Raw genomic sequence first — 27,450 nt, forward strand, 5'->3', positions numbered from 1 at the left:
TGTCTTTCAAAATAAGATTTCGCCACATTTTTACCCTTCCTGCAAAAATGATCTCCTCAGAAACTATTAATGGTATCGGCTTGAAATTTGCTTACATGACAGATAAGACCACACGTGGCCAACCTGTGGTTCGGGAGCCACGTGTGGCTCTCTGCCTTTCAGCGTGCGGCTCTTTGATCCATTCATAAAAAGATATCTAAAGTTAAGAGTAGTGGTGTACCAATCAATCTAAAATATTGATATACTGATGCCAACGTTGGGATCAGTCTTGATCAATGGTTGGGTGTACAGATTGATACTTAAGTTTCAGTTTCTTTTCTCTAGTTAGAATTTAAACACACAAACACAATTAATCTTGCTTTGAAAGTTGAAAATGTATTAATTTTCATTTTATGTCATTTCATCTATGTGTGAGAGGAAGTGTGTTTGTAAAACCCCGTGCATGACGTGGCTCTCTGTAGTACCACGGCTCTAGGTCTCTGACTGGTTGGCCACCCCTGGACTAGACCCTGCTCTACAAACGAGATGCGGGACTTTGACGTTTCTGACCCGGTTTTCGAATGACGAGCCCTCAAAGTCGGTGAACCCCATAGAAGCCCTCCAGGTTTGACAGACCGGCAGAAGGGACCTGGCGAGATTGCAAGGACCCGTGTAACACTGCTCGAAGCTTTAATTGTGATATTGTTTTGAAGTCTCGCCACATCAGGTTTAAAGTTCAGAATAAGAAACTTGTGAGGAATGATGAAAATACACAAATCCATCCTGAAGTCTGAAAGATGAGAGAAACTAAGATCAGTGCATTTGCATCGAGAGAGCCAGAGTTTAAGAGCTAAAACTGCAAAAGAAGACAGTGGTAGTTTCTGTTTCTTGGATTTTGTTGATATTTAGCATTAAGAGCAAATTTTTAAACAGCCTCTAAACTTCAAAAATAACTCAGACTTCATAGTATCTCTCAAAGTACTGCAGAGGGGCGCTGGTTTGGCTGAGAAGTTAAAGGGGCTGTTGGGACTTTCTGGACAAGCTTGTATTTTTCAGGGGTTAAGACTCTGTTTCCCATAAGCACTAGCAACCCACTGTCAAGGAAATGACTCTGGCCAATACCTCCGTCTGTTTTAGAGAGCACATCTTGTTTTTAACTCAATTTTACTCTTTTCAACACAACTTTTCCCTGGGTGCAAAGTGACAATGTATTTATTTGTGGTTATGTGGGGATCATGACAACAACCAGACTTATTAAACTCAGCATGCTTATCTATCACAGAGAAATACAAAGACCACTGAGCTGTTAAAGTATAGTGATTTCATCCCTGTACTTTTTTCTTTTTTTTTCATCAGAAAACAATATTCATCCTCTTAAACCTGCCTGTAACAATATGAAAACTATCACAGTTTAACCTTCAGTGTTAATTAAGAATACAGCTGGGAAATATATAAAGGGAGAGCAGTTATTAACAGAACCAAGACAAAACTGGTTTGATTGATTTCATGTGCAACTTGAACCATTTTAACAAGTTAGACGGGAGGGAACTACCTGTAGTTTGTCTTGAGAAATGTTATCAGCTGTTTGTAGACTCTAAAGTTTAAGTAATTGGTTTTGTACAAAGAATCATTCAATCTAGAAAGAATTTAACCTAAAATACTACATAAATATGACGTTAGAAGTCATATCTGTATAAAATCTGTGAGAAGTTTGAAGGTGAACTACGTCTTGCAGTGTTGGTAACATGAGGTCCATCGTAAGGAGGATGACTGAGCTTATGTGGTATTACTTTAGCATCTCAAAATTTTTCCAAATTTTCCATTATGTGACAGAAAAAATACACATTTTTTTTGACAACTCTGTAAACATTTCAAACATTTGTCAGATCTGTTCATTTTTACAAGAGTATTTCACTGTCCTGTTTTCTTTTTTGAGAACTGGAATGAGAATTTAAAACTTGTGCGCACATTTGAGGGGATTTTTTTTTACTTAGTGGTAAATTCAATATAAAATATTTGAACACAAGAAAAAAAAACTCTTTTTCCTCATTTACTTTTCTTGTGAACTCCTTTAATCCCCCGCAGTAAATTTCTCTTGACACTTATTTGCAGTCATAAAAATGTCCATGAACAAGTTTGGATGTTGGAGCCACAAACTGACCTTTGGAAACAAAAAGTCAAAGCAGGTTTAATAAAAGTCACAAACAGATAAAACTGAGGCTTAATAATTTATGCCCATACTGTATTTTATACTTAACAGTGTTTGTTACCAAAGAAAATAGAAATATGACTTAGAAATGTATATTGAAAGGCACAGCATCAAAAGACAATTTGACATGCAGGTTTTTTTTCTTTAAAGTGGAGTAAACATTCAGGAGCGCCCCCCTCTGGTCTGTCTGTGAAATAACAGCTGTCCGTCACAGGGTGATTACTTAGCTTAGGGGTTGTTGCGTTTCACGAGCGTCCAGTCGACATGGCAGAGTGAGATAAACTACTGGTTTACAGTACAAAGGATAAAGCATGCACTCTCCTCGATCCCTTGAAAGAAACGTTTCCTGTAAAAATCCCTCCAAGCGTGAGCTGGCGTCCACATTTAGCTATCAGATCTCTTTTTTTTTAAAACTAAACAGAATTTAAGACTACACCTTTACATCACTGTCAGGACATATGGCCCCTGTACATAAATATACATCTTAAATATACATTCAGAGGAGCAGGGAGAGGTGAGCATGCAGATTTGGTCCACCTTCACAGCAGTCATCTAGAGCAGAAGCATCACCCATCACTCATCCTGAGAATCAACACTGACCACGGAGTCTCCCAAAGGACATGCAAACCAGGGCTGGTTTTTGGCACATTGAACTCTTTTCCCAGCACCTCCACCTGACCGGCGTTTCAATCCACCTCCTCAGAGCTCACTCAAACACACACACACACACTCACACACATACACACTTCACTGTTAGCTGGCACAGGGCATGGCTTTAAGACTCTTAATACAGATTCTATACAAAGCATCAGAGGAGCAAAGCACATCAAAATGTTCCAGTTAAAAAAATACAACAATAAAAACTGAATATAAAAGTGGATGTGAACAGGAGTGCCTGTCGGTCAACGGGAGGTGCAGTTCAGCTTGTTTTACAGTAGATCTGCCAAAACACAAAGGCCCAAACACAGGAGACTAACCCTGACATCTACACACTGTTCCAGTTACTGTTGAATGTGCTTTTTGACGTCTCTGTTCCCGCTCTGTGGAGTCTGAGTCAGACAAAACAAGAATGTAATACTTTTATCTCCATGTAGGGTTTTTTCTCGTTTGTCAACTGTTCATCTGGAGAGTTTGCTGATGACTCGAATGAGAGCAGCGTTTTCATCCTTGAGCCTCTGGTTGTCTGCTTTGAGATCCCCCAAAACCTGCAGAAAGATCAGAAAAATGTGTTTTTAGCCCCTGAAGAAAATTTCTTTGTTCATGTTTCAAGTTTTCTTTTCAGCCAAGAGGAATGTCTGAGGTTCAAATGGGGGTGTTCTGCTTTCCCATGTTTAAAAAGTGGATATAAGGTAACAATGCTGGATGCTCACGACTGAAATACACCACTTGTGTCTGCAGTGCGTCTGAGCTATGTCACAGCAAACGGATCAGATAGTTTCATTCAAGTCAATGTGTCAAGCACCGGATCTGTTCTGTTGCAGTCTGTCTGCGTGGCTGCTTGTTCATGTCGCAGGTAATTCACAGCCACCCTTTTTTTAATGGATGGGGAACTGTGACGCATAGATTCAGCGTAGGGAAGATCGAGCGGGACAGGAAGTCATACTACCTGAAAACACCCTGAGCCTTTCAAATTAAAACAAACGGTGTCAAAATCAGTTCCTTTTTAGCTTGACTACGATGATAAATGGACATAATGAGAAGAGTCAGACCAGGGGTCAACAGGTTTGAGGTTTACAGCCCAACATGAACGAAGAGAGGGGCTGGAGAGGGAAGCGTGGAAACTCAGTCTGTCACACTGAACATGCAGCTGGTGTGAGCTGATTAACGCAGTCATCGCGCAACGGAACAGAGTCGCACTGCACACGTATCTGGTGTATTTGGGGTGTCAGACTAAGCATAAGTAGATTTCAGGGCCCCAAAATATTTATGTGTTGTAGAAATTCCTGAATCTGTTTGTAAACTGCTCAAAATGATCTACACAAGGCTCACTGAAACAATCACACATCTGCTACAATTTCATGACATAAAAGAGGGCAGACCTAAAACATCAAGATCCGCCCAAAGCTCCACCCCCCAACAGGCCTCCAGAGGGCTGGCCAATCAGATGGAAGAGGGTTTCAAAGAGACCGCAACTAAAAAGGAAACGTTTCAGACAGAAGCTGAAATAAGGGTTTTCCAAAGCAGTGTGAGAAATAACTAGAGACTGTCTTGAGCTGTGGATCATGTTAAGTTCAAGCAGCAACCTCCAGTCTGAGAATGTGAGACAATGCTGAAGTGCTAAAATCTGCTGTTTCTCCAGTGTCCACTTGAGGCTGGCTCCGGAAGTGCAGGAAGTCACACACACCAAACCAAAAAAAAAGCTGTTTTCAAAGCAGAAATTAACCTTTTTACAACCTGTTTCAAAAAGCGTCTCCTGTTTGAATCACTAATATCACCGCTGGTTCACACAAGATACTTTTTTCTTACTCAACAGTTCAGAGGATATGAAGATCACAAGCTCAGACAATCAGAAGCACATATCAGGTCATGTGATTGACGGGTGCCCTATAGCTGTAGGCTGAGCCCTTTCCACTTCCAATATGGCCACGATAGCCAATGTGCTTCATTTTCCGTTTCAGAAACAGTCCGGTGACGCTGGGGAGACTACGTCCATTATTATGCAGTCTATGGTAAGGCTACTACAGGGTCACCACTGGGACAAATTAAAGCACAGAAAAAAAGTACAATACTCCCTCTTTAAGTGTGTTTCTAAGAAAACTCTAACAAACTGAAAGATGCTGGAAACTCATGGAGGCTTTTTTTTTCTAGAGTCATGATAAGGCCTAAGTTGTGTTTTTAGAGCAGAACAATTTTTATCGATTACTTGATCTGTCTGTCTTAATAAGCATTTCTACAGCTTGTTTTCCATTCAGAGCTCACGAAAAATATACAAATGTACTGTCTAAAACCTCTTATTACCTCAGAAACAGTTTTTGGGGGCACTGGTTTGATTTTGTGGTTATATCGTGTGCCTCCTGCAGCTCAAATGGAACTGAAACCCACAACCACCAGCTTAGACTCAAAGTATGTAATGCTGCTATCGCCAACTGCTAACAGGGTGCTAACAGCTATCAGACACCATCTGTAAAGGCATAACTTTGGGGTAATTGAAAAACTATGATGCTTTGAGATAAGTAACACCAGCACTGTATGGTTTTATAAACTTCAGATAGAGCAGCCGAAAGGAAGCGTGGCAGTCAGGGCTGAATGATGCTGAAAGATACATGAAGAGTTCTTTGAGCTGAAAACCACACAGAGCTGACATAATAGGAAGTAATAGTCAGGATCGTATAACTGATCCCCACAAGAGAGATTCAGTCATGAACCCTGGTTCTGTTTTTCAGTAGCATAAATACATTTTAAGATCATCCTCTGCAATCACACTCTGTGACACCAGATTTCTTTACATCTCTGCTGCAATGACACTATCACACTCAAAACTGGCATCGTTACTCTGCTCCAGTTGATGAACTCTCTACTTCTGGGTCACATTACCCTGGATGGTTATCCTCCTGTCTCCTTCTTCATGGCATCATAGCAGTGTACCTGCTCCACAGACAGGTGGTGCCATCTGCATATGTGAACCATTATCAAGCAAATACAGACTCCCCAGGTATAAGATTGTGCTATTTTTTAAAAAATCTGACCCAAAGACCTAATTTCTCTCTCAGATTTGGGCCAGTCTTGTTAAACGTGATCAAAGTTTTCCACTCTGAATAATCCTGCAGAAACCAATGGGAGCCTGCAGGGGGGAGTGAGATGACCACACCAGAAAAGGTTCAGAGATCATTTTTGATGAATAAATTATTAGACTATACATTAAACGTGGACTTTTATTTATCCTGTTTCAGATTTAAGCAAATCATATAAAAACAATTCATCATCAAAATGAGGTTGTTTATTTGGCGTAAAGTACCAAGAGCTTCTCTAAGTTTGGAAACAGCCACCAGGTGTCGCTGTGTTCGCTGTTTTTGGACACTGAAAGCTTCAGGAAGCTTTATTTGCCCCACACGACGGACAGGTCAGCCTCACACAAGTCAATCAGAACAGAATAAAAGATGGTTTTAGGGAAAGAATGGATGAAGGAAACTGATTTTATTGTCAGGTTATCCTGCTGTAACTTTTGATGATCCTTAGAATTAAGTCTTTTCTCCTTTAAGGGTAGAATCTAAACAAATGTTTTAATGGCAAAACTAAACTTTGTAATTGACCTCAGTCACTAATTTTGTGTTTGTTTCTAACACTCTCTGAACTGCTTTCTTATTTGCTCAAGACTGCTCATACCTGCCACCTGATTGGTCTATGAAATGAATTCAGCATTTTATCGTTTGTTTTGATGCATTCATATAAATTCACTTCACCTTCAGCTCGTCCTCCAGCTCCACTGCTTTCCTCTGCAGGGCCAGCTTCTCCTGAGAACAAAAGATGAGACGTCACAAACTGACTGCTGCTATTTATACCAGCTGAACAATAAGCATGCTCTGCCGACATATTTGACTCATCTGATTTGTGCTCTACTGGCGTCAGGTGCCAACACGCAGAAATTCTCAGGTTACATTTTATCACACCTCACGCAGCAAAGTCTGCACAGCCACCTACACAACCTGAGAACAGGAAACTGAAGCTACGTTTCACATCAAGATTAAATGGCAGTTCTCACCTTAAATCTTCGTCAACAAAATCTATAAAGAAATCTACAAATCTTGGTGATTTTTGGACTTGTGGATAAAATGTTGGAGTATAAAAACAACGCTAATACACTGGTTTAGTGGTTTAAAGTGACAGTTCATGAAGGATTTCATTAGTATTTTTAAGATTTCAGTTGACTAGATCATGATTTCTTTTTAATTTTTGAGTTTTAAGCCAGTATACTTATAAACACGCCTTGTCTTCTAAATAAGAGCTCTTCAACAGGAGGTCTGTGACTTTTATGGATGAATAGACAATTTTGGGAGATTTTCAGGTAATAATCCCCAAATATTTCAATTTTTATTCATATTACTGTCTTTGAACATACATGAGTGGAAACATGGAGATAAAGATGTTCTCTTTCAGCAACACAGCCGCTCTTTAAAATGTCTCACGGGTTCACTCAGTGTTCACTTCTATAGCTCCTCAAGTCAGAGGAAGGCCCGCCTCTATCACTGCTCTGCCAATCACACGGCTGCATGTTTCATACTGGCTCTGTCAGGCTCCCCAGATCAGCCAAATACTGAATGCACAGTAAACTACTCTGTGTCACCATCAGTTAGGAAGTCCTTGGTCCGAGAAACGTTGAGGACTCCTGCTCTAAATGTTTACGAATTATAAACTGTTTGTTTTAGGATCAAGTACAGAGATTCGTTTCTGTAAGACAAACACTCACAAATCTCTCCAGTTCCAGTAGCGCCGGCCTCTCTGTGCTGCTCTCTTGACTCTGCAACACAAAGAACACACTTCATTTACCAACTTCTAAGGGCTGAGATTTGTGCCAAGATAAACTGTATTTGAATTATTTTATTAAATTTTAAAAGTGTAGTCTGAAAACGTTTTGAATTTTGCTGAATTGCTGGATTTATTTGCTTTGAAAGTTTATTTAATCTGTTTGAAAACTGAATTCTCTATATTCCTTGAATTCAAAACTCAGTTCCAGTTCAGCGTGGCACGACCACGTCTACATCCAAAAGGAGGAGTAACTGAGCATAGATTTATGAACATCTTTTTTTCCATGACAACTGTTTTTGGGTCCGTCTTAATTCCCATACATGAAAATAAAATATGAATCATTTCAAGCAGATGGCAGAAGGGTCGCTAATCTGGAATTGAGTGAAAAACTGAACCTGAATTGTGTGAAAAAAAAAAAAAAAACTTTGTATTTTTGAATTGAAGGAATACAGAGAGCTGAAGAAGGTTAAACAAAAATTAAAATCAAATAAATTCAGTTTCAGAAAAGGATTTTAAAATGTAATACTATAATTTGAATTTAGTTTCTACTGGCCCCTAAATGTCCTTAACCTGGCAGCAGAGCTACAATGCAGCACAAGTCTTTAACAGACTCTAAAGAATTGATGTTATTCAGAAATGAGACGTCCACATCTCCACCTGCAGGGCTCACTTTACGGCTCACTGCGAGTCTAAACAAACGTAAACAACTTGACAAGAAAAACACGTTTCTGCCCAACATATTCTCACACTCGTCTCGTTCCAGCTGACTCCAATAAACAGCAGCACCGTCAGCAACCCTCTGCTGATTATGTCACTGACACACACACCTATAAACACACACTTCCACACACACACAAACACTTAAAAAGGTCAAAGCAGAGGCAAACCTGCCCAACCTGTCGAAGTCGCTCAAGCTCCACTTTGTTCTGATTCAACTGCAGCTGCATCTCCTCCAGCTTGTCCTTCAGAGAAATGTTCTCCTGCAGCATCGTGAAGTAGAGCTGAAGGAACAAACACATGACACACATGACACAAGGAGCGTCAGAGAGCAACAGACTGGGTCAGCTTGATGTTAATATAAATAAAAACACATTGTGATCGATGTCTTTTCTAGGATAAAAACTGCATGATGAAAAAAAACAGGAGTCAAATCATTTAAAATATCATAATTGGATTTGAGACAAAGCTGTAAAAAGTGATGTGAGGTATTTAGGTATTATAAAGTAATGGCTGTTTTTACAGACTGATAAATGTTAATGGCTTAAAACCAGAAACTGTTGACAGTATGATATGTTTCAGGTCAGATGACCGCAGTTTCACATCATCCAACAGTATATTTTTGGATAGAAACAGCCTTGTTACAGCTCAGCCCGCCGGGGGTTTCTGTTCATTTTTCTTGAAGCCTGTGGAGTATCATTCCTCTCCTGGTTTGTCCTGATCTTGGCTGTAAGCCCTCAGGTGTGTTTTTTTGGAATGTGCGACTTTTTCTGTGTGAGAAAGGTCGGACACGTACTGTTCTGTAGCAATCTGTCATGTCGTCCAGATCACTGTCGCTGCAAAGACACAAGAAAGTCAAACTTACAAATGAGCTTTAGTGCCATGAAAACAAAACTCATACAAGTTAAGAACTTTCAGATCAACAAGCTGCTGCTCATATATTCAAAGTCTCTCCCCCTGCGGCCCTGAGAGACGACTCTAAACCAAGCACAAGTAGAGACATGACGACAGCCCACAGATCCAGATTTGAAAAGATGAGAAGGAAAAACATCCACACATTGAGAACCAGGAGACTCTGATAGCTTAGCTTTAGTGTGAGTTTTAAAACAGAGACAGAGAATGCAGGCACTCACTTGGCAGTACTGTTACTGATGTTGTCATCAAGCTGAGCGTCCTCATCATCATTCTGAAAAACAAATGAAGTAATTTTCATCATTATTCCAGGAACAAACAACTTTACCGTCTGGCCTTATTTAGAGATATGAGCACATCAGAGGAGAAGACAAACTTAAAGATTCTGTGAGGAGGATCTGGACTGCATCACCACCTTTTGGCCCAGTCTCACACACACTGTCGTGAAGATGTGACTTGTTTATTTTGGAATAAAATGTAGATCAGATTGAAACAAATTGTCGTTGTTCTAGACTTCATGTTGAAGATAGGTTGTAGCTCTAACATGTCCTCACCAAGGGTTATAGGCTGGGACAGATATTTGTGAATGTAAACTTAATCTTCTACACACAATATGTTACTGCCCCAAAAGCCTTTTCAAGCAGTTGATGCTAGACAACGATTGATCGGTGCTGATTCCCTCAATTCTGGGGGATCGGTGATGGATCCATCCTTACATATGAAACTGATCTTGTATACCTCCATGAAGGTCTGACAGCCAGCCATTGTTGCTTTTTGCTCTGAGACCTAAAACTCAGGACATTTTATTGGTTGTTCAAGCTAAAACATAAAGATTTTATTGTTTCACAGGTGTTGTTCAATGATTTTCAATAAAATAAGATTGGAACATTGAAGGTATATGCTGTCAGATATAAAAAATAAAAACCGGTATCGGCCCAAATCGGCATCAGCAGGTAAGGCTTTATAAAGATTGGTGATCAGCCAGAAAATTGGGATCGGTGCATCCCAAGTTGATGCTTCTCATCTCTATTCTCTGGATGAACTTTGAGAATTGTTAAGCATCCCCTAATCCATGGACTGACTGGTTTCAGCCTTTTATTGATCATAATGACTTGCACCACAAGACTGTTTAACATACAGCGAGGTGTTTTCTAAAGAGGTGTTGTTAAACTCACTACATCCAGTCTTGTGCTTGTGCCTAGAGATGCATAGCACTTAAATAAGTTGTTAAAAAAATTGGATTTTTTTACAGCATTCTTCAATGTAAACTTTTTTCATACCAAGTTGTTGATGTGTTTAAACCTGCTGTAAAAAGTCTGCTCTAACCAAGCTCTGACAGGGTTAACTTGCAGAATGTATGAAACACAGTGAGTTTATTGATTGTTTTCTGAAGAGGTGTTTTGAGGCTGAAGATGGCTGTCACCATGCTAGTGCGACTGACTTAACCTCAGAGCCTTGGATCAACCCAGAAACAAGCAGAGGTAGAGCTGAGGGTGGCTTAGGACCCCACTGTGTGTCAGCTCAGCTGTGCCCCCAAGTCTTTGGGCCAATCCTAACCCGTCTTAGTCCTTGGTTTTGCGTGTGCATGTCTACTGGAGTGGTGTATGACAAATTTCCCGTTATAGCAATACTTTTCTTAATCAGATATCTAATTCTTAGCAGTATCTTGTTGTGTATTTTGAAACTGCCCGTAATGATTTGCTTAATGCTGCTATAACGACAGCTATAGCTAATAATAGCTACACTGATGTTAGACCAGAGTGACACAAACATACAGCTAACAGACTTCACTACAGTGAACTGCATTTCATGAATGATTAGACAGCTAAGCTGCATCCTGGAGCTGCAACAGCTACATAATTATTATAAGCAAATGTCACAGTATTCAGAAGCTGCATAATTAAGCTTCTGAACACCATAACATTCGCTTAACGTTAGCTTTTCATAGCTGAGCTGTCTCAACACTAATGTAATGCAGCACATCAGAGTAAAGTCTGTTGGCTGTGAATTTATCACCCTAATCTGTCATCAGTTTATCATCACTCTGTAAGAGAGTGTTCAGTTTGGAAGTGAATAAACAGTCGCTCTACGACAGCCAGAGAGTGACTTGGGGTGATGACGTAGCAGGAATCAAGTGGCGTCTCGTTTCTAAGAGATGTGTTTACACATCGAAGGGATAAGATGAAAAGGAACGGGAAAGAGTGACAATTGGGATTGGTCCTTTAAGTTTATGTATCACTCACTCTACAATGGAGTTACAATCAGTTGTTTCCAGCCTCGAGTTGACACCAGAGGAGCTGCAGTATTTTGCACTGGCTTCGTTTTCCATCAGGGATTCCTGCTAAATTGCACAGAACCAGTCACTAAAACTTTATCTTTGAAGAAAAATGAAAACGAGCCGACAACCTGTCCGTTGCATGATTAAAGAGAAGAACTGGTTTGGTTGTCCTCTGGCCTGCTTTCACAGTCTGCTTTTTACAGTCTGGTAAAAATGGAGGAACAGAGAACTGGTCTGCCAGCAGAGTGAAGTGAGCCTCTGCTCTGGCTGCTTTACCACAGCTGCATGCAGCTCTCTGACCTCTTTGTGATGATGAGGGGAGTCTTACCTCTCCACCTGGCTGAACAATGCCAGTAGAGCGTCTCTCCTTCCTCCCTCTCCTCTTCTCCTTTACACCCAGACGCTTCTCTCCCTCCGGCTCAGCTGGCTTCACCGGGTCTGTGTCTAGAACAAATAAATGATCAGAGGAAAACAAACCTGAGGGGAGCTTGGTTTGGACAAAATTCTCACTTACAACATCCTGTACCCACAGATAAACCCCAAAGAAAGACAACTAACACACAAAAGCAGGTCAGTTAGTGTATGATCCTGTGTGAGAATTAGTGTGAACAGACTGATGTACTGAAGCATGGTGTCATTCAGATCTATCAGATGAGAAAAAGGCTTAGCAGTCCATGAAAAACAAGGGTGGAGGTAAAATTGAGCATGTGTATCTCTAAAGATACACATAAGTGTGAGTGGATGGTAGCCACCCTTTCAGATAAACTACTCGTAAAACTGCTCAGCATCAGCGCTCAGAAACCAATGTGAGAAAACATCATTTCCTTTAACAGTCTCGAAGAGCTCTCCACCCAAAAAACCACATCATGTTTGTGTTTAGCAGTTCTGTGTTTCAGTAAACAGAGGCAGGACCCTGTCCAGTGATGCAGCCGATCTCTTCTGACGCTGTGAAGTTTAGGTTTGACCTCATACTTCTGTTCAGAGCTGATCACTTGATGAAGAATGAAACAGCCTCATTGTTACATGGAATAAGTTTAGTCTTCATTAAGGCTTCTGACAGGGTTCCTACACGATCATTTAAACTTCCTCGTGGTGAAAGACATCTGATGGTACATTTTTGCAAATAAACTGATAAATTTCTTTGTTATAAAAATGGGTCTTGGCAATCAATCCCAGACTGTTGGAAAGTCTGTTTAATTTTCTTTTGAATGTTGCTTTTAAAAAGGGAAACAAAAATAATTCTTCAGACTTAAATCACCAATCCACCAAACAAGACTCAACAGCAACAGCAGAATGAGTTGTTTGGCATTAGCAGAGAAGGTTTGGCAAATTTTTCCAAGGCCCAACCCACACACTCAGCTCAGCTCTTCATCCTACAAATGCAAATTGCCTTACTTTTGAGTTAAGTTTTAATGTTTTTAAATGCTGCTGTTTTTGTTTCTGGTCCACAAAGAAAAAAAACAATCAATAGGTTTGTTGATTATTTTGTCGCTTTAACTTAGAGTTCCTCATAGATGATTAAAAACAACTATACAACACTGATAAAACACGTTTTGATTCAAAATATGGTCACAAATAGCTAATAAATATATAATACTGACAGCACAGTCTTTGGGGCCGCATCCTGCATTATCCTGCATTATCCAACAACAGAAGAAGACTAGGGACAGGAAGTCTTGGTCCACATAAACAATCAATGAAATCCCGGCCTGCTTGTACCAAACTGCTGAGTCAGAGAAAATGTTTTTGTTTCGTTGAGCTGAAAGAGTCACCTTTCCGAAAAATTCTGGCATGATTGAAGATGTGTGATTTGTTTTTATGGTCAAACTCAAAATAAACTGTCAGCAGTGTGGGGAGCATTACACAGTCTCTGAAAAAGATCAGCTACTAACAGTTTGTGAGATGTCCAGAGACATTTAAAGAGGAGATAAAAACAAAAGACTGTAGGAGCTCTACTACTGTTAGTGTTTTCAACCTCAGAAATCTCTCCACAAATCAATACAGATGATAAAACGAAGGCAGTGGAAGGTGAACCTTGTACCCACTCACCCCTCTCAGCAGTCGTGATTGTGACGATGGGGCTGACGGGTTGGATGTTGCGAGATGGTTGATCAGCTGTTTTGGTGATAGATTTCTCTGCTTCTTTCAGGTCCGTCAAAGTCACACCCTGCAAAAGCACAAAGCGAAACCAAAACCACTCTGAGCTCTTTGCTGTGCTCACAAAAAGATGCTGCTGCAGTGGATCAAAAAGGCCTTTGCATTTCTACAAAGATGTACAATCAACTAGTTTATTCATTCACTCACAAACAGAATAACAGACACATGTGCTAAAAACAGTGAAAGGTGTGGAAATAAAAGTGACAGTATCATAAGTTCATAAAATCCCTCGGCCCAGTGAGAGTTACCTGTGTGGAACGTCGAGACTGACGCATCAACCGTGAGCGAGCTTTCCTCTGAGATTCAGACTCCTCGTCTCTGACTGGAGCTTGGAACCTAAACACATCCATGGACATGCATTAATGTACATTTCAAAAGTGATATCTGCTCATAGGCCATAGTTATGAACTACATATCTGCATCAAGTTAAAAGAGAAGATAAAATTATTTTTTTTCTTCTATGGCACAATTTAAAGTGATTGAAGTGGAGTGTCTTTTCCAAACACAGTGTTGTTTGTGTTGTTTCTTACTTGCGTCGATCAGCATTGGGAGTATTTGGACTCTCAGCAGCAGCATCCCTCGCCTGTGGAGTTGGCTGGACTCTGGCAGTGCGGTTGGCTTTGTCCTGCTCCTTCTCCTCCTCGTCTCTCTCCTCTGGAGTCTGCAACAATTAAGACAAGAGGGAAAAAAGCAGGAATGAATCAGTGATCAGACAATTAGACACATATTCGTTTCCCAGGAGAGGGGGAAACTTAATCAGTATGATGCTGAAAATAGTCTCAGTGGGTGACAAACTTTAGTCAACACCTAAGGCCTTAAGGTGCTAAGTTTTAGCACGTCTTTAGCAGGGGTGTAACCGACAGTGTCGGCTAAAACTCCACTCTGCTGCCACATCAGAAAAAAACCCTCATCAGTGTCACATTATAACGTGCTAATTTTCACACCGTAACTTGAAAGTGAATTATCAGCTTATTTTGTGATACTGAATCATGACATTAATGCAGTAAAAAGCAAGTACTGCTCACAACTGCTGTCTTGGCCAGGACACTCTTGAAAAAGGGATTTTTAATCTCAACAAGGTTTTCTCCTGGTTAAATGAAGGTTAATTAAGTAAAAAAAAATAGGCAGGAACCTTTGTGTGTTAGTGGTTGCTTGGGGGACAGTTAATAAACATGAAGAAAAAAAAGAGAAAAAAATGAAAAAAAAGGAAAAAAAGAGAGAAATAAATAAAAATAAAAAGATAGAAAAATAAAAAATAAACACAAAGTTTAACCTGCATGAAGCGTCTTGTCCTCCATTCCAATATATATAATGACCCTAATTTGTAACATGGCTAGTTATTGGCTGCATGGACTTGTGCAGGGTGTATCTACACACTGCTCTTCAGCTCGTCGCTGACTAATAAAGCTACCTCCAGAGGGTCGGACCAATACTTTCTTCTGTAGAGCTCCATGCATTCCAAACTATGTCTTGGTGTGCCAAGTGGCAACCTCCAGTGTAAAAAATTAGACATTGCTGAAGTGCTAAAATCTGCTGTTTCTCAAGTGTCCACCTGAGGCTGGCCCCAGAAGTACAGGAAGTCACATTCACATTAAGCCAAAATAGCAGAAATGAACCTATTCACAGTCTGGTTCAAATAACGTCTCCTGTCTGAATCGCCAATTTTACTAACGGCATACACTGTACAGGGGGACGTGCGCCCTATAGCTGCACTCATCACTCCAAGAACCCGTCACTCCCAATGTGGCCCCGATAGCTGATCTGCTTCAAAAATCTGTTTCAGAAACAGATGAGAGACAATGGGGGGACTACGTCCATTAATAATACAGTCTATGCAGTATACACACTAGACATACACTGATCGATCCATTGGTGCAGATTTGCTTAATTTTGGGGGATCGGTGATCAGCCCATCCTTACATATGAAACTGATCTTATATTCCTCCAGGAAGTCTGACAGCCAGCTATTGTTGCTTTTTGCTCTGAGACCTAAAGCTCAGGATGCTTTATTGTTTTTTTAAGTTGAAACATAAAGATATTTTTTTTTGCAGATATTCTTTAATGATTTTCAATAAAATAAGATTGGAACATTGAAGGTATATGCTGTCAGTTCTAAAAAAATAAAAATGAAAAAATTGTTATCGGCCCAAATCGTTATCGGCAGGTCAGGTATTTTAAAGATCAGTGATCGGTGATCAGCCAGAAAATTGTGATCGATGTACCCCTAGTATTAGGGATGCACGATATTATAGGCACAATATCCGTATCGGCTGGTAAAAGCTTAAAAACACGTTTATCGGTATCGGCAGATATATGAAAATTTCTGCCGATAGGCACAGCCGATAAGGTGCTTTTCAGTTAGGATTATTATTATTTTCCATCTGAAAAATAAGCTCCTTAAATAAAATGTAGCACTTCATTTATTTGCACTGCAGAGCTCTGTGTCTGTCACCAGGTTGTTACAGTAGCTCTAAAATAATTAAATGCAACTTGGTTATGTTTAAAAATGCTTTGTACATTTAAAGTTCATGTGATCTAAAGAAATTATTTTTTCTGTAGTTCAATACTGAATGTCTTGAGTTTGAAAAAATAACACACTTCTTATTTATGGTAAAATCAAATGTTTTTTGTCTTGTTTTATATGTGTTTCTTAAACAGATAAGACCGTCACAATAAGAGTAACAAATAAATTTCAGTACAGGATAGACTTAGCTTTCTTTACAGTGGAAAAAACAAACAAACTTGTGATTATCGGTATCGGTCAAAAGGGGTTTCGATATATCGGCATATCGGATATCGGCAAAAATCCCATATCGTGCATTCCTACATAGTATGCATCATTTTATCACCCACAGTGCTCAATATGAGCAGAATCTGCCCCTGTCTTAACCCAGGCATTAAGTAGAATTTAATCAAATCAACAATACATGTTTAAAACTATAAGTAATCAAGTTGTAATGTGATAATTCACTATCACATTGATTGATATGTTTTCATTTTTTGTGTGGCAACAATATGCTTCCAAAGGTTAGATACTAATAATGACAGAATATCATGTACTTAACAAAACTCACCTGCTGGGTAATATCTACTGTGGCAGTTATTCTCATATTAGACCAGAGCTCATTTTAGCTTTCTTTGTGATTTCCTGATTAAAAAATTGTTGTTCTGATTCATTTGAAAGAAAACTTGGTGTTATTTAAATTCAATGAAAAAAATGTGTGCATGATCAAAACAAAAGCTGTATTCTTAAGTATCTGATGTTCAATTTCTTTTGGAGACGTCTTACATTTAGTAGAATCAACAGAACCAGAGCTAACAGATCAAGCTCTACTATGCTAATCTTCCTCCAGGGGTTTCCAGTTTCAATGCCTGGCAGAGAACATGTTGTTTAGGATCGCAGGAGGGAAGCCAATAAATCAAACATGTGTCTTTCTGATAGCATTATAGCCAGACTACTGGCTCTAAAACATGAATCCTGATGAGAACAAGCATAGAAATTGACGCTTTTACTGAAATTAATGCTTCATTTCATCACGTTTTATCTCTGCCTAGTCCTGAATCCTGTTCATAACATGCATGTAAGAGCTGCTGTGTGGCAGACAGGACAGGGCTGTGTGGTTTGTACCTTGTCAGCAGGGCTGACTGTGGATGTGGTCACACTCTCAGTGTCTGGACTGGAAACAGTGGAGCTCTCTGTAGAAACAGAAGCAGCATCTTTTAGAAACAGCCAGTCAATCCAAAGCATCCTGTTCTGCTCTCTGTAGAGCTGCCATGACTGCAGCTGCTTTACCCGGACTGCTGTCCTTCTCCTCACTCAGCTCCAGGCTCCCTGAAACTCCCCGCTCCTTGGACTGATCCTGCACATTCATCTTCTCTTTGCTGCTCATCCTGCACACTGAGCTCCTGGAACACACACAGATGTTGGCCATGTAACTTTTATTTTTCTGTGTCTGCAACCATTGTTTTCTTTTTTTTTTTACAGTTTGTAGAGATGTTACAGTGATTAATGCATTTTCTGAGAAATATCTGTGAGAAAATTTAAACTCTAAATTTGTTTCAGGAAAAAGTGACTTCCCGTTCATGGGAAAGAGCAATCAAATGCTTTTAAGTGAAATGCATTTAATTCACAGACAGTCACAGGTTAAGTACTAACCTCCGCCGTTTATTTTGTGTGTTTGCAGTGGTGGAGCCTGGCGGGTTTTGCCGCTCAGATATAGACTGTTCATTACGCCACTGAAAGACAAACATGGCAGCTGCCATTTAGCACCAAAACCACAAACAGTTAGCGCGTATGACACCAGGAAGTAAGCACTTTCTCACATTCGCTTGCTTCTGTGACAACTCCTCCAGTAGTTCCTCAACGCTCTCATCTGCTATATCAAATGGAGTCTGACCCTGCAAAGTTTTTAAATAGAGAGAAAACAATATCATAAAATCAACTGTAATTTGAAATAGTATTTACAGAATAAAGGAAAGGGTTATATTCCTTTAACAATATATTCCTCTGCTTCTGTAATTAATCTCTCTGCAGTATGGGATTATGACAGCTTTTTAAATCCAGTTTGAAAAAGAAAATGCCTACATGTCAGGTGAGATGCACTTCTACTGAATGAAATAAAAAAGGGAACACAGAAGCACATGGATGTAAAGCATTCTCATTATTTTATTTTCACTCACTGCGTTGCTCCGAGCCTCCATATTGCAGAGCTGTTCAGCCAGAACCCGACAGGCGTCTCCCTGTCCCCAGTGTGCTGCTGCATGAAGAGGAGTCCAACCATCAAAGTCCACAGCTGATACATCCAGCCCACACTGGCACAGTATTCTGGATGTCACAGGAGCAAGGTGAGAATAACAGACTGTATAAAACAACGGGTGTGTGCTGTATCTTAGGGGAAAACAACTGGTTAAGAGTAGTGTTGTGAAATTATTGAACTACAAATGCTAGCCTGATGTTAGGATATGCAGTTACATGACCGCACAAAAAGGGTGTGATTTGGAGGCCCTTTGAAGAGCTCACCTGTCATTACAACAGTCTCTCCACAAAGTTTGTTTGGTCACAGCTTTCCAACAAGCAGAGTGACCAACACAAGAGGCAATAAGCAAGAGCACAAAGAGCAACGTGACACTAAACTGACTGCCCCCCAAAAAAACCTCTGGTGTGAAGGATAGATTTGAATTCTGTCACAACGACTTTCAGATCAAGGAGAAGCAAGGTCTTCTGAAATTGAAATAACTATTTTCCATGGAAACACAATCAATTCATATCAACATCTGAGACAGTAGAGAGAGAAAGTGTGATGAATGTAAGAAACAAAGAGCCAGCTTAAGGTCACTGAAGCCAAATAAAACAGCAGAGCACAAAGAGTTTTACAGAGTTTCACTGAAACTACTTCATCAAGTTTCTGGGTGAGCTGATCATAGGTACACTCTACATCTACAAGCCTCTTCAATGAGTCTCCAATCAGCATTTTATTTATGTTGATAAAAATTGCTCTAACATCATTTCTATATCTGTATCTGTAGGATTTTCTTAATGGGGACATATCATGCTTGTTTGTTGAAACGCTCAGTTTGGAGAATGACCTCCAGTAACCTTGCAACGTCACAGCCCTTTGTGCTCTGATTGGTCAGTTCTATCAGAGGGGTGGAGGGGGTAGAGCCAGGGGGCGGTTTTTGCAGCATGGCAGTATTTACATAATCGCCACATTGAATGGAGCAGACCGAGCGAGTTTGCTGTTTGCCAAAACTTCACCGTAAGGCATTGATAGCACTAATAAAATGTCAGAGTGTAGGATACGTCCTTTTGTATTGGACCCTGAGTCAGACCCGGACGGTTCTGCAGCTCAGGAGGAAGAAAATCCACCTCGACACAGATCATCTCAGGACTCTTCAGTGTGGTGAGTCAAACCAGTACTGTAACATGTATAGTTTATAGGTTTATACTGGGCTCTTGGTGGGTGTATCCCTTGGTGGCGGTTGTGTGACTAACTGACATCACAGAGGAGGAGCTGCTTTATCAGATTACTCCAATAAAAAGAAAGTATCCTCGTGTCGTCACGACGGTCGAAATCTCGAAGCCAAATGGCAATGACCTATTTTCAGAGGCATCAAATCTTGTTCTAGGATATCAGAAAAAATACAATATCTCATTTTTTGAAGATTCAGGGGGTGAAAGGTTTTGTTTTCAACTTTATTATTTTATATGTAAGTATTAAATCAGGCATCAGCATGATATGTCCCCATTAAGAAAAAGAAAGTGTCAACCTTTACAGGAGAAATCCTGCCCAGTTGTCACTTCTGGAAGTCTGCACATATGTGTCAGTGTCTGTCTCAACCCCCTCCTCTGCTTGTGTGTTGATGTTTTGGTTGTGTCTGGATTTTTTCTGGGCGGAGAGTAAGCGTGGTTACATCAGCCAATCACAGAGCCCCCAGTGCACAAATGACTTTGCGTGTTGATGATAGCGAGTGAAAAAAGCTAAACAGAGCAGCTACGATAGTGGGCGTAGCAGGAAGAACGAAAAACACAACCAAAGGGGAGCGAAACGCCAAACAGATAAAGCTTTTTTCTACATGAGGATGCAGCTTGGCTTGATTTCAGTCGCTTCTGGTAACTTAGAGAGCAGCACCAGACAACGAGCGACATTAGTTAGCCTTCTGCTAAACAGGTTTGTGTCAAATATACGTGATAAGCTTGTGCTAACATGCCAGGTCAGATGTGTGGGTCTCGAGTCTTGCCCACTTAGAAACATGATGCTGCATGTGGTTCTGGTTGGGCTAGCGTATTCACGTAGTACCGTTGGAGGCAGTGGGTGTGCGCTGCCGCTGACACTGAGCCGAGGAGAAGGAGCCCAGTTTGAATTTGTGTTTGCCAACAAGTAACAGAAATCCCTGCAGACCCCAACTTTTAATGTTTGTGTGTTTTCAATTGAGAAAAACACATTTCTACTCTATCAATAATCAATGCAGATTTATTGATAATGAACCAAGCAGCCACATCATATCATTGTTAGTATTATGTGCAGAATCATGCAGCAACAGTTTCCACAACACTCACTTAAGTCCACCATTAAAAGAGTCAGGTGATGCTTACTTGAGGGCCTCTATGTATCCTTTAGCAGCTGCCACATGCAGAGGTGTAGCCCCAGTCTTAGGGTGACGTATATCAGACGGTAGACCCTCATTGAGCCAGGTCCTGGCGTCCGTCATGATCTGCTCCTCCTCTCGTCGTTTGGCTGCCTCCAAATCCACACCTGGAAACCAACATTACATGTGTCATTCACTTGCCCCTTTACAGGATGAGACGCTCTCACCAAGGGTAAGTTAGATTTAGCTAATTATTGAGGGTGAAGCTGTGCTGGTGGTCGACTTTTAATTAATCAATGACACCAATAGTGGAACCACAGCTTATAGCTTGATTGTTAGCACTTCTCTCCTTTGCTCTCTGTGATGCTCCCTGTTAGCCTGTGTGCGCTGCCAACAGCAATTCAGTAATCTAATTAAAAACTGTGAAGCTGGGGCCAACCAGCTCCTTCTTTCTAAAAATGAGCATCATCAATCAGCTGCAACAGGAAAGGGAGAGAGCTAGACAAGATGATTAATGATGCTACAAGGCTACCAGCCACTTTCAGAGTAATATCCTTTTGTCTTCTCAACTCCTTCATCTCCACGTACTGTTGATTTGCTTCCTAATGGTTTATGTGGCCACTAAAAGCTAGCAAAGTAAAAACAGGATCAAGTCATGTTTTTGTGTCATTACTGTGAACACAGACCACGCTCCTGCTCATTGCTTGCTATGTCCAAGCATTTCTACTGATTTAGAACTTCTGATGCTGGTCAACTTTCTCTCTACGGACTTTTTTTTTTAATTTGAGAGTTTGGGGTTTGCTCCTTGGACCGGGTTTCTGCATACCAAGGTGTCCTTTGGCTGGACACTTAACCCCATTCTTAAGAATCACCACAAAACATCCACAAATCCGCTGAGGAGTTTTAATGCAGCTCAGTTAAAATATGCAAATCATGTGCTGTTGATTTAACAGAAAATGCTCCTGAAACAAACACATTTCATTCCAGATTAAGCCCAAACAAATGAAGAAAAGCCCTCCAAAGGAAGTGCAGAGTTTCTGCCAGCAGATTGCATGCCTGGTAGTTAGCCAGCTGCAGGTGACCCCTGCAACCTTTAAGCCTCGGCGACCTCGCAAAATGTATTTGAAGAAATTAAGATATTTGTGCTGATTTTCCTTATAATCCACAGAATTAACAGTGTGGTTATGTTAAATAAATAACACCAGGCCACAAACAAGAAAAAAACCAACTTCTCTGTAGACTTGAGCATATTAAGAACAGAAATCACACATTCTGTTCTGTATTTCTGTGAAAATGATGCAGCTGCAAATGTTACAGGCTGAGTAACTCAAATCTTAGGCACTCTTTTCAATAAAAATGGGGTTAGGTTTACCTGACAGCTTCCATAAACTAGTAGTGTAATGGCAATATCCACATAAAGTACAGAAAATTGAGGATAAAATGCATCAGTGGGATGCATGGAGCTGCATTTTAATTTGTGGGGCCTTAAAAAGCACAGTTAGTCACGGTGAAGTGAGGAGCAGACTCACTTTGTTTGGGTTATCCAACAAATAATCAGATCCCTGACTCAAATCCCTGATCCAATCCAAACAATGAGATTTGCAATTTGCTGCACCCTTAATACTGAGACAGATATCAGTTTGTTTTCAAACAATAGCCCTCCTCTTTGGTGTCATACACTCATTCTTTCACAATGTGTCTATTGATAACATCACATAGACACTGAATACATAATTAGCTGAGCAGCCTCAAAACTGAGGCAGCTCAGCTTCTAACAAATCTATTGGATGGAAAGCTTTCAGCCCTCACCAGTTCATATATGCTACAATCATTCTGGGGAGAAACACGGCATGAAAAGGTGTAAGAGCAGCAATCACCTTGTTTTAGAGTGTAATCCTGAAGAAGGGACTCAGTGGTTTCATCCAGAACAATGTCCAGAGGGACATCACCGTCACAGTTGACAGCAGAAAGAGACGCGCCTTTCTGCAAAAGAAACCTGAAACAAACAGGACATACAAAATTCAACCAGCTGCAATAAAAAAAGAAAAGTAAACATAAAAACTGTTTTGAGACAGCTGATTCAATTAATCTACAAAAAAGTCACAAGGGGCAATTGACTTAAACAATAAGGGGAGATTCATTCAGTGTATATTAGTGCCTGGCAAAGTCTACTTTTGCTCTGCTCAACATCACCATAAGTATTGTTACACAGAAAAAATCTGTCTCTCATTCTCTATTCTTATGTCCCTGAAGTGACCAATAAACCTAAATATTACTGCTGCAAAGCTGTAGAGACATTTAGTACACACTCTGCTATGTCGGGGTAGCCACAGGAGGCAGCAACATGCAGCGGCGTCCATCCTTCACTGTCAACCTGGTTCACATTGGCACCATTGTCCAACAGGAAGGACACAATCTCCATGCTGCCATCTATGCAGGCCTTTAAAAACATGAAAGAACACAAAATGAAGCATCTCAGCATCTACGAATGATTGTAATGATACTCCAGACAGAGAGGCTCCTAACCTGGTGGAGCGCGGTGATTCCATCAGCGTTAGAACAGTTGATGATGTCTGCCGCGTCCTCCCTGTTCCTCAGTTTGGTTTCTCTGGCCTCCTGCAGCATCACCTGGGCTTCATCAGTGTCTCCACTGGCACAGGCAGCCAGGAACTCAGCAGCACTATCGAACCTCACACTTTTCCTATAGACCAGGGACACAACGAGACAGAATACTTAATACCTGTTTGTCAGTTTCCAAAAGAGAAGGTGCTTTCTGAACTGAAAAAGCACGCTGGATGCACTGGTGTTTATTTAGGGCGGCGGGGCAGAGTGTGTGGGAACAAGTCAATATGAACCACTGTGTTCATGTTGCTGAAGTACAACCTCCTCCAGAGCAACACTCCATAAATCAATGTGGTTTTAACAGTTTTAGACAACAGCCAAATGACAGGAAATACTTTTCCTAGCAACAGTTCATTCAGGGTTTTGGTCTTCAAATTCTAATGTCCAGAGGGGCTGTTGTTGAAAAGATAACTTGGAATAAAATCTAAATCTCAAGAGAGGGAGGCCTTATTTTTAGCCCTATTACACAAATGTCAATTTTAAATGTCAGATGTCAGTGTTGGTAAGGGCTTTCTTCTGGCTTTTTCCCCCATGTGATGGAACAAATTTTCAAAACATTATTTATCCTGCCATCTAAACTCAACAGGCACCAAATAAGTAACTATTCAAGAAGTCCTGGCACCACATGAAATTTAAAGTCAATTTTTTTCAAAACTTGTTTGTTCTGAAGCTCCAGAAATAACTGATCTTTTATTCTTAATTACATCTGAGAGATACTTCAACACCACCAACAACATACTGGAACAATCTACATTTTAGCTGCACAACAAATGAAATAAAGACTTGATGTTTTTGAAATAAAGCACAATATGAAAGAAAAAATAAGAATGATTCAAAGGTACAAACTGATAATGAGAATATACTATAAAAAACTTAAAACCCATTTCATCCAAATTCCTGATCTGTGTGTGGTGCGTGGATGCATGTTTGGTCCTGTATGAGGGAGAACAGAGAGGAATGGCATATCCAAGAGTGAATGCGTACTTTATGTGAAATACTTGCTCATCTGCATACTTAGAAAGAATCAATATGATATCATTTGATGACAGAAAGATAATTTGAAAAGAACAGTGCTCAACACTCCTATCCAGTATGGTGATAGTGTATAATGAAGCAATAATAAAGTATGAAACAAGCAGTGACATGTCTGCAGGTGGAGGAAAAAAATCAATGATGTGTTTAATATTGAAAATTATGTTTTGTTATTTCTTTATGTTTTATTAAAGAGGAAGGAAGATTGTAGCACAGCTATCAGTGGAAAGACAAAAAAAGAGATAACTCTACAAATGAAATGAAATGCTTCTATCTCTAAAATTCAGACCACTTACTGATTCTCATGTAAAAACAACAGTTCAGAAACCAACATCAATACTTTTGTATTATTTCTCCATACCATACTCTTATTTCTTTACTAGTATCCAAGTGTTGAGATGTGATCTATTAAGGTTGTTGCTGGTGTTTCTTTTTAAGAACCTCTTCAAATTCCAGTGAGTGAATCATGTCCTACAAATTGCATGTCACTGATTTCTCTGAGATGGTGTCATACCAAAAAAAACAAAACAAAAATTCATCCCAGCTGTAACTTCTTCTGCCCAATGTAAAACTCTTCTTTGAATCAGCAGATGGGTGAGCTAGCTTTTCATCATTTGATCGATGTGCTGAAGACATAGATAAGTATGCACTTTAGCAACCAACATCAGTCTATGCTATATTATTTGTGGATGTATTTGTCATACAACAGGGCAAATAATAACCAATACAGATGTTCAATTTATACATTTGTAGGTCAACAAGTTACTATGATATGACTGTGTGCAATGGAACCGAGCAACAACCTCCAGTCTAAGAGTATGAGCCTAAAAAAGTCGTTTTCACAGCAGAAATAAATATGTTTAAAGCCTGGAAATGGGGAGACTCAAAGCCCACGACGCTTCCAATATGGCTGCAACATCCAATCTGCTTCAAAAATCTGTTCTAGACACAGACAGGTGACGTCGGGGAGACTACATCCATTAATTTCACAGTCATTTGATGGCACTGATTACATTTATCCTGTACTTGGCCTTAAAGGGACATTAGGTATTCTTTGATTAATAAGATATTGTGATGTAGACCTTTCATTTGATTGTGTTCCAATTAATTAATTACCATTCAATTGCTTTATCCTTTGAGTACTGCATCACATCAAGACTTGCCCTCTCATTTCCACCCCCAGTTATCATATAACTTTGGACTCCTCATAATGATAATAATAACAATAATAAACTTTATCTCAATAGCACTTTTCAAAATAAGATTACAAAATTCTCTTAAAAAATAGAAAGAACGAGAGAGATTCAAGAGGACAAAGAGTCTGCCATTCTTCTCTATTTAAACAGGTTGTTCCACAGGGTGGGAGCTCTGGCAGAAACACCTTTGGTCCTCAGCCTTGATTTTGGGATGACAAGGAGAACTTCAGCTGACGACCTCTGCTTACAACCAGGCACATATGGGCTGAGGGGTCAGAGATGGACTTATGACCAAGTCCAGAGCGTACTTTAAAAGTCAGCAACAAAATCTTAAGATAAGTCCCAAAATGTATCAGGAGCCAGGGAAGGGAAGCTCAAACAGGAGTTACATGGTCTCTCTTTTTGGTTTCCATGTGTATTCTTAATCTTGTGTTTTGAACCAGTTGTAACCTCTGCAAACTGTGTTGGATTAAACACGTGTACAGAGATACAGTAGTCCAAACAAGAGGAACTAAAAGCATGATAGCCTTAAGATTTTGGGGAGATAAAAACAACATTTTCCTCATTAGCATAAACAAGACTATATATTCATGTTGGCATGCTGGTTCAAGTTCTCATCAAGGATGACAAGAGGGAAAACAACAATCATTGTCTCATTCTTATCAAGATGCCGCTGCAGAAAATGCTGTGACATCCAGCATGTTATGTCTTGCATGCAGTTACTCAGTGTGTACAAATGGACGGAATCATTGGGGTTAAAAGACAGGAACAGTTAGATATCATCTGCATATAGGTGGACACTCACATTATGGCTGCAAGTTACATGTCCCAAGGGGAACACATAAAGGGAAAAGAGGAGTGGCCTGAGGACAGGCCCCTGGGGGACCCTGCAGCTGTATGAAATGACTGATCATCTTTTTGCAGCATTTCTGATAGACAAGAGTTTGGTTGGCAACTGATGCAATAATGAGTTATATATTTTAAAAAAAGACCATAATGAACAGTGAGTTTGAAAGCAGCTTTCCACTGACTGAATTTCAACAGGATATGTAGAGAGGTGGTCAGATCATGAAGGTCCTGCAGACCCTCATCAACACTGACAGGAACTTTGCAAGCTAGCTAGACAGCTAATACACATCAACACTAGAAAGCTAATTACGACCACAGATATGCCAAATGACCACTGACAGTTTCAACAAAACAAAGACAATGGGAGATTTATTCCACAATGGACATTATCTATCAGCTAGATTGTTGTGCGATGTGTATCCGTGTAGTTCTTTCCCTCATCCGTCCTCCTACGCGCACACATTCAGCATTTCCATAGATGTCCAGGCTAAGCTAACTAGCCATTAGCTGTCCGTCATCGTTAAAACTGTGGTAAAAGGCGTATTACCGTCGTTTAAGGAGGGGGCTGGTTTCATCTCTGCCCATAGATCCTGGCTGGTCCCTGGACGGGTCATTGAGCTCGGCGTCCTCTGACTCCCCTGCTCCGTTTTCGGTCTCGCCTCGCCACCTCCGCCTGGGCACAGCCGACTCTTTGTTGGTGCAGGACTCGGCCCAGCGTTTCAGTTGCTCCCGCCGCTTGGTCCTCGCCGAGTCCCCCATGATTTATACGAGGAGGACTGGGTTTTAAGGAATAAAACATTCGCTGGCAGGGAGAGACACACCCTCCATGTGTACGCTTTCACTTCCTGGTTCTTGTTGCTCCTCTGGATCAGGACGAAGCCTACTCCGCTGCTGCCTGGAGTCGAGAGCGCGCACGGAGCTGCTCAGGCATGTTCCTGTGACGTCAACAC

General features: G+C 40.4%; 1 protein-coding gene across 2 annotated transcripts; it reads right to left on the bottom strand.

The window, feature by feature from the left end:
- Nucleotides 1-3,049: 3,049 nt before the first annotated feature.
- On the bottom strand, nt 3,050-27,430 carry ppp1r12c (protein phosphatase 1, regulatory subunit 12C). 2 transcript variants are annotated; one of them, XM_074693397.1, is made up of 20 exons: nt 27,048-27,430; nt 23,328-23,502; nt 23,111-23,241; nt 22,679-22,797; nt 20,809-20,968; nt 18,396-18,540; nt 18,039-18,113; nt 17,872-17,951; nt 17,509-17,621; nt 17,344-17,411; nt 14,246-14,376; nt 13,964-14,051; nt 13,608-13,725; nt 11,887-12,002; nt 9,502-9,554; nt 9,165-9,204; nt 8,548-8,652; nt 7,593-7,643; nt 6,589-6,639; nt 3,050-3,393 (listed from the first exon to the last, which is right to left on the bottom strand). In XM_074693397.1, exons 1-20 carry the CDS (start codon nt 27,257-27,259, stop codon nt 3,307-3,309), a joined length of 2,118 nt encoding a protein of 705 aa, XP_074549498.1. In that variant the 5' UTR covers nt 27,260-27,430; the 3' UTR covers nt 3,050-3,306. The 2 variants fall into 2 exon arrangements, with proteins under 2 accessions (XP_074549498.1, XP_074549489.1); XM_074693388.1 differs by having other exon boundaries at nt 8,539-8,652.
- Between the last annotated feature and the right edge of the window lie 20 nt (nt 27,431-27,450).

This window comes from Halichoeres trimaculatus, unplaced genomic scaffold, assembly GCF_033239565.1.
Source record: "Halichoeres trimaculatus isolate MK-OKI-2021-1 unplaced genomic scaffold, fHalTri1.1 fHalTri1_scaffold_2, whole genome shotgun sequence".
NCBI lineage: Eukaryota > Metazoa > Chordata > Actinopteri > Labriformes > Labridae > Halichoeres > Halichoeres trimaculatus.

What these genes read in the sequence shown, in the direction of transcription:
- ppp1r12c (XM_074693388.1), bottom strand. Translation starts at nt 27,259, where the DNA reads ATGGGGGACTCGGCGAGGACCAAGCGGCGGGAGCAACTGAAACGCTGG. An exon ending in AGCCCCCTCCTTAAACGACG is followed by an intron (nt 23,503 to 27,047) that starts GTAATACGCCTT and finishes CCTGGTCTATAG; the next exon opens with GAAAAGTGTGAGGTTCGATA. An exon ending in TTGTTCAGCCAGGTGGAGAG is followed by an intron (nt 9,555 to 11,886) that starts GTAAGACTCCCC and finishes TTTGTTTTTCAG; the next exon opens with AATGATGATGAGGACGCTCA.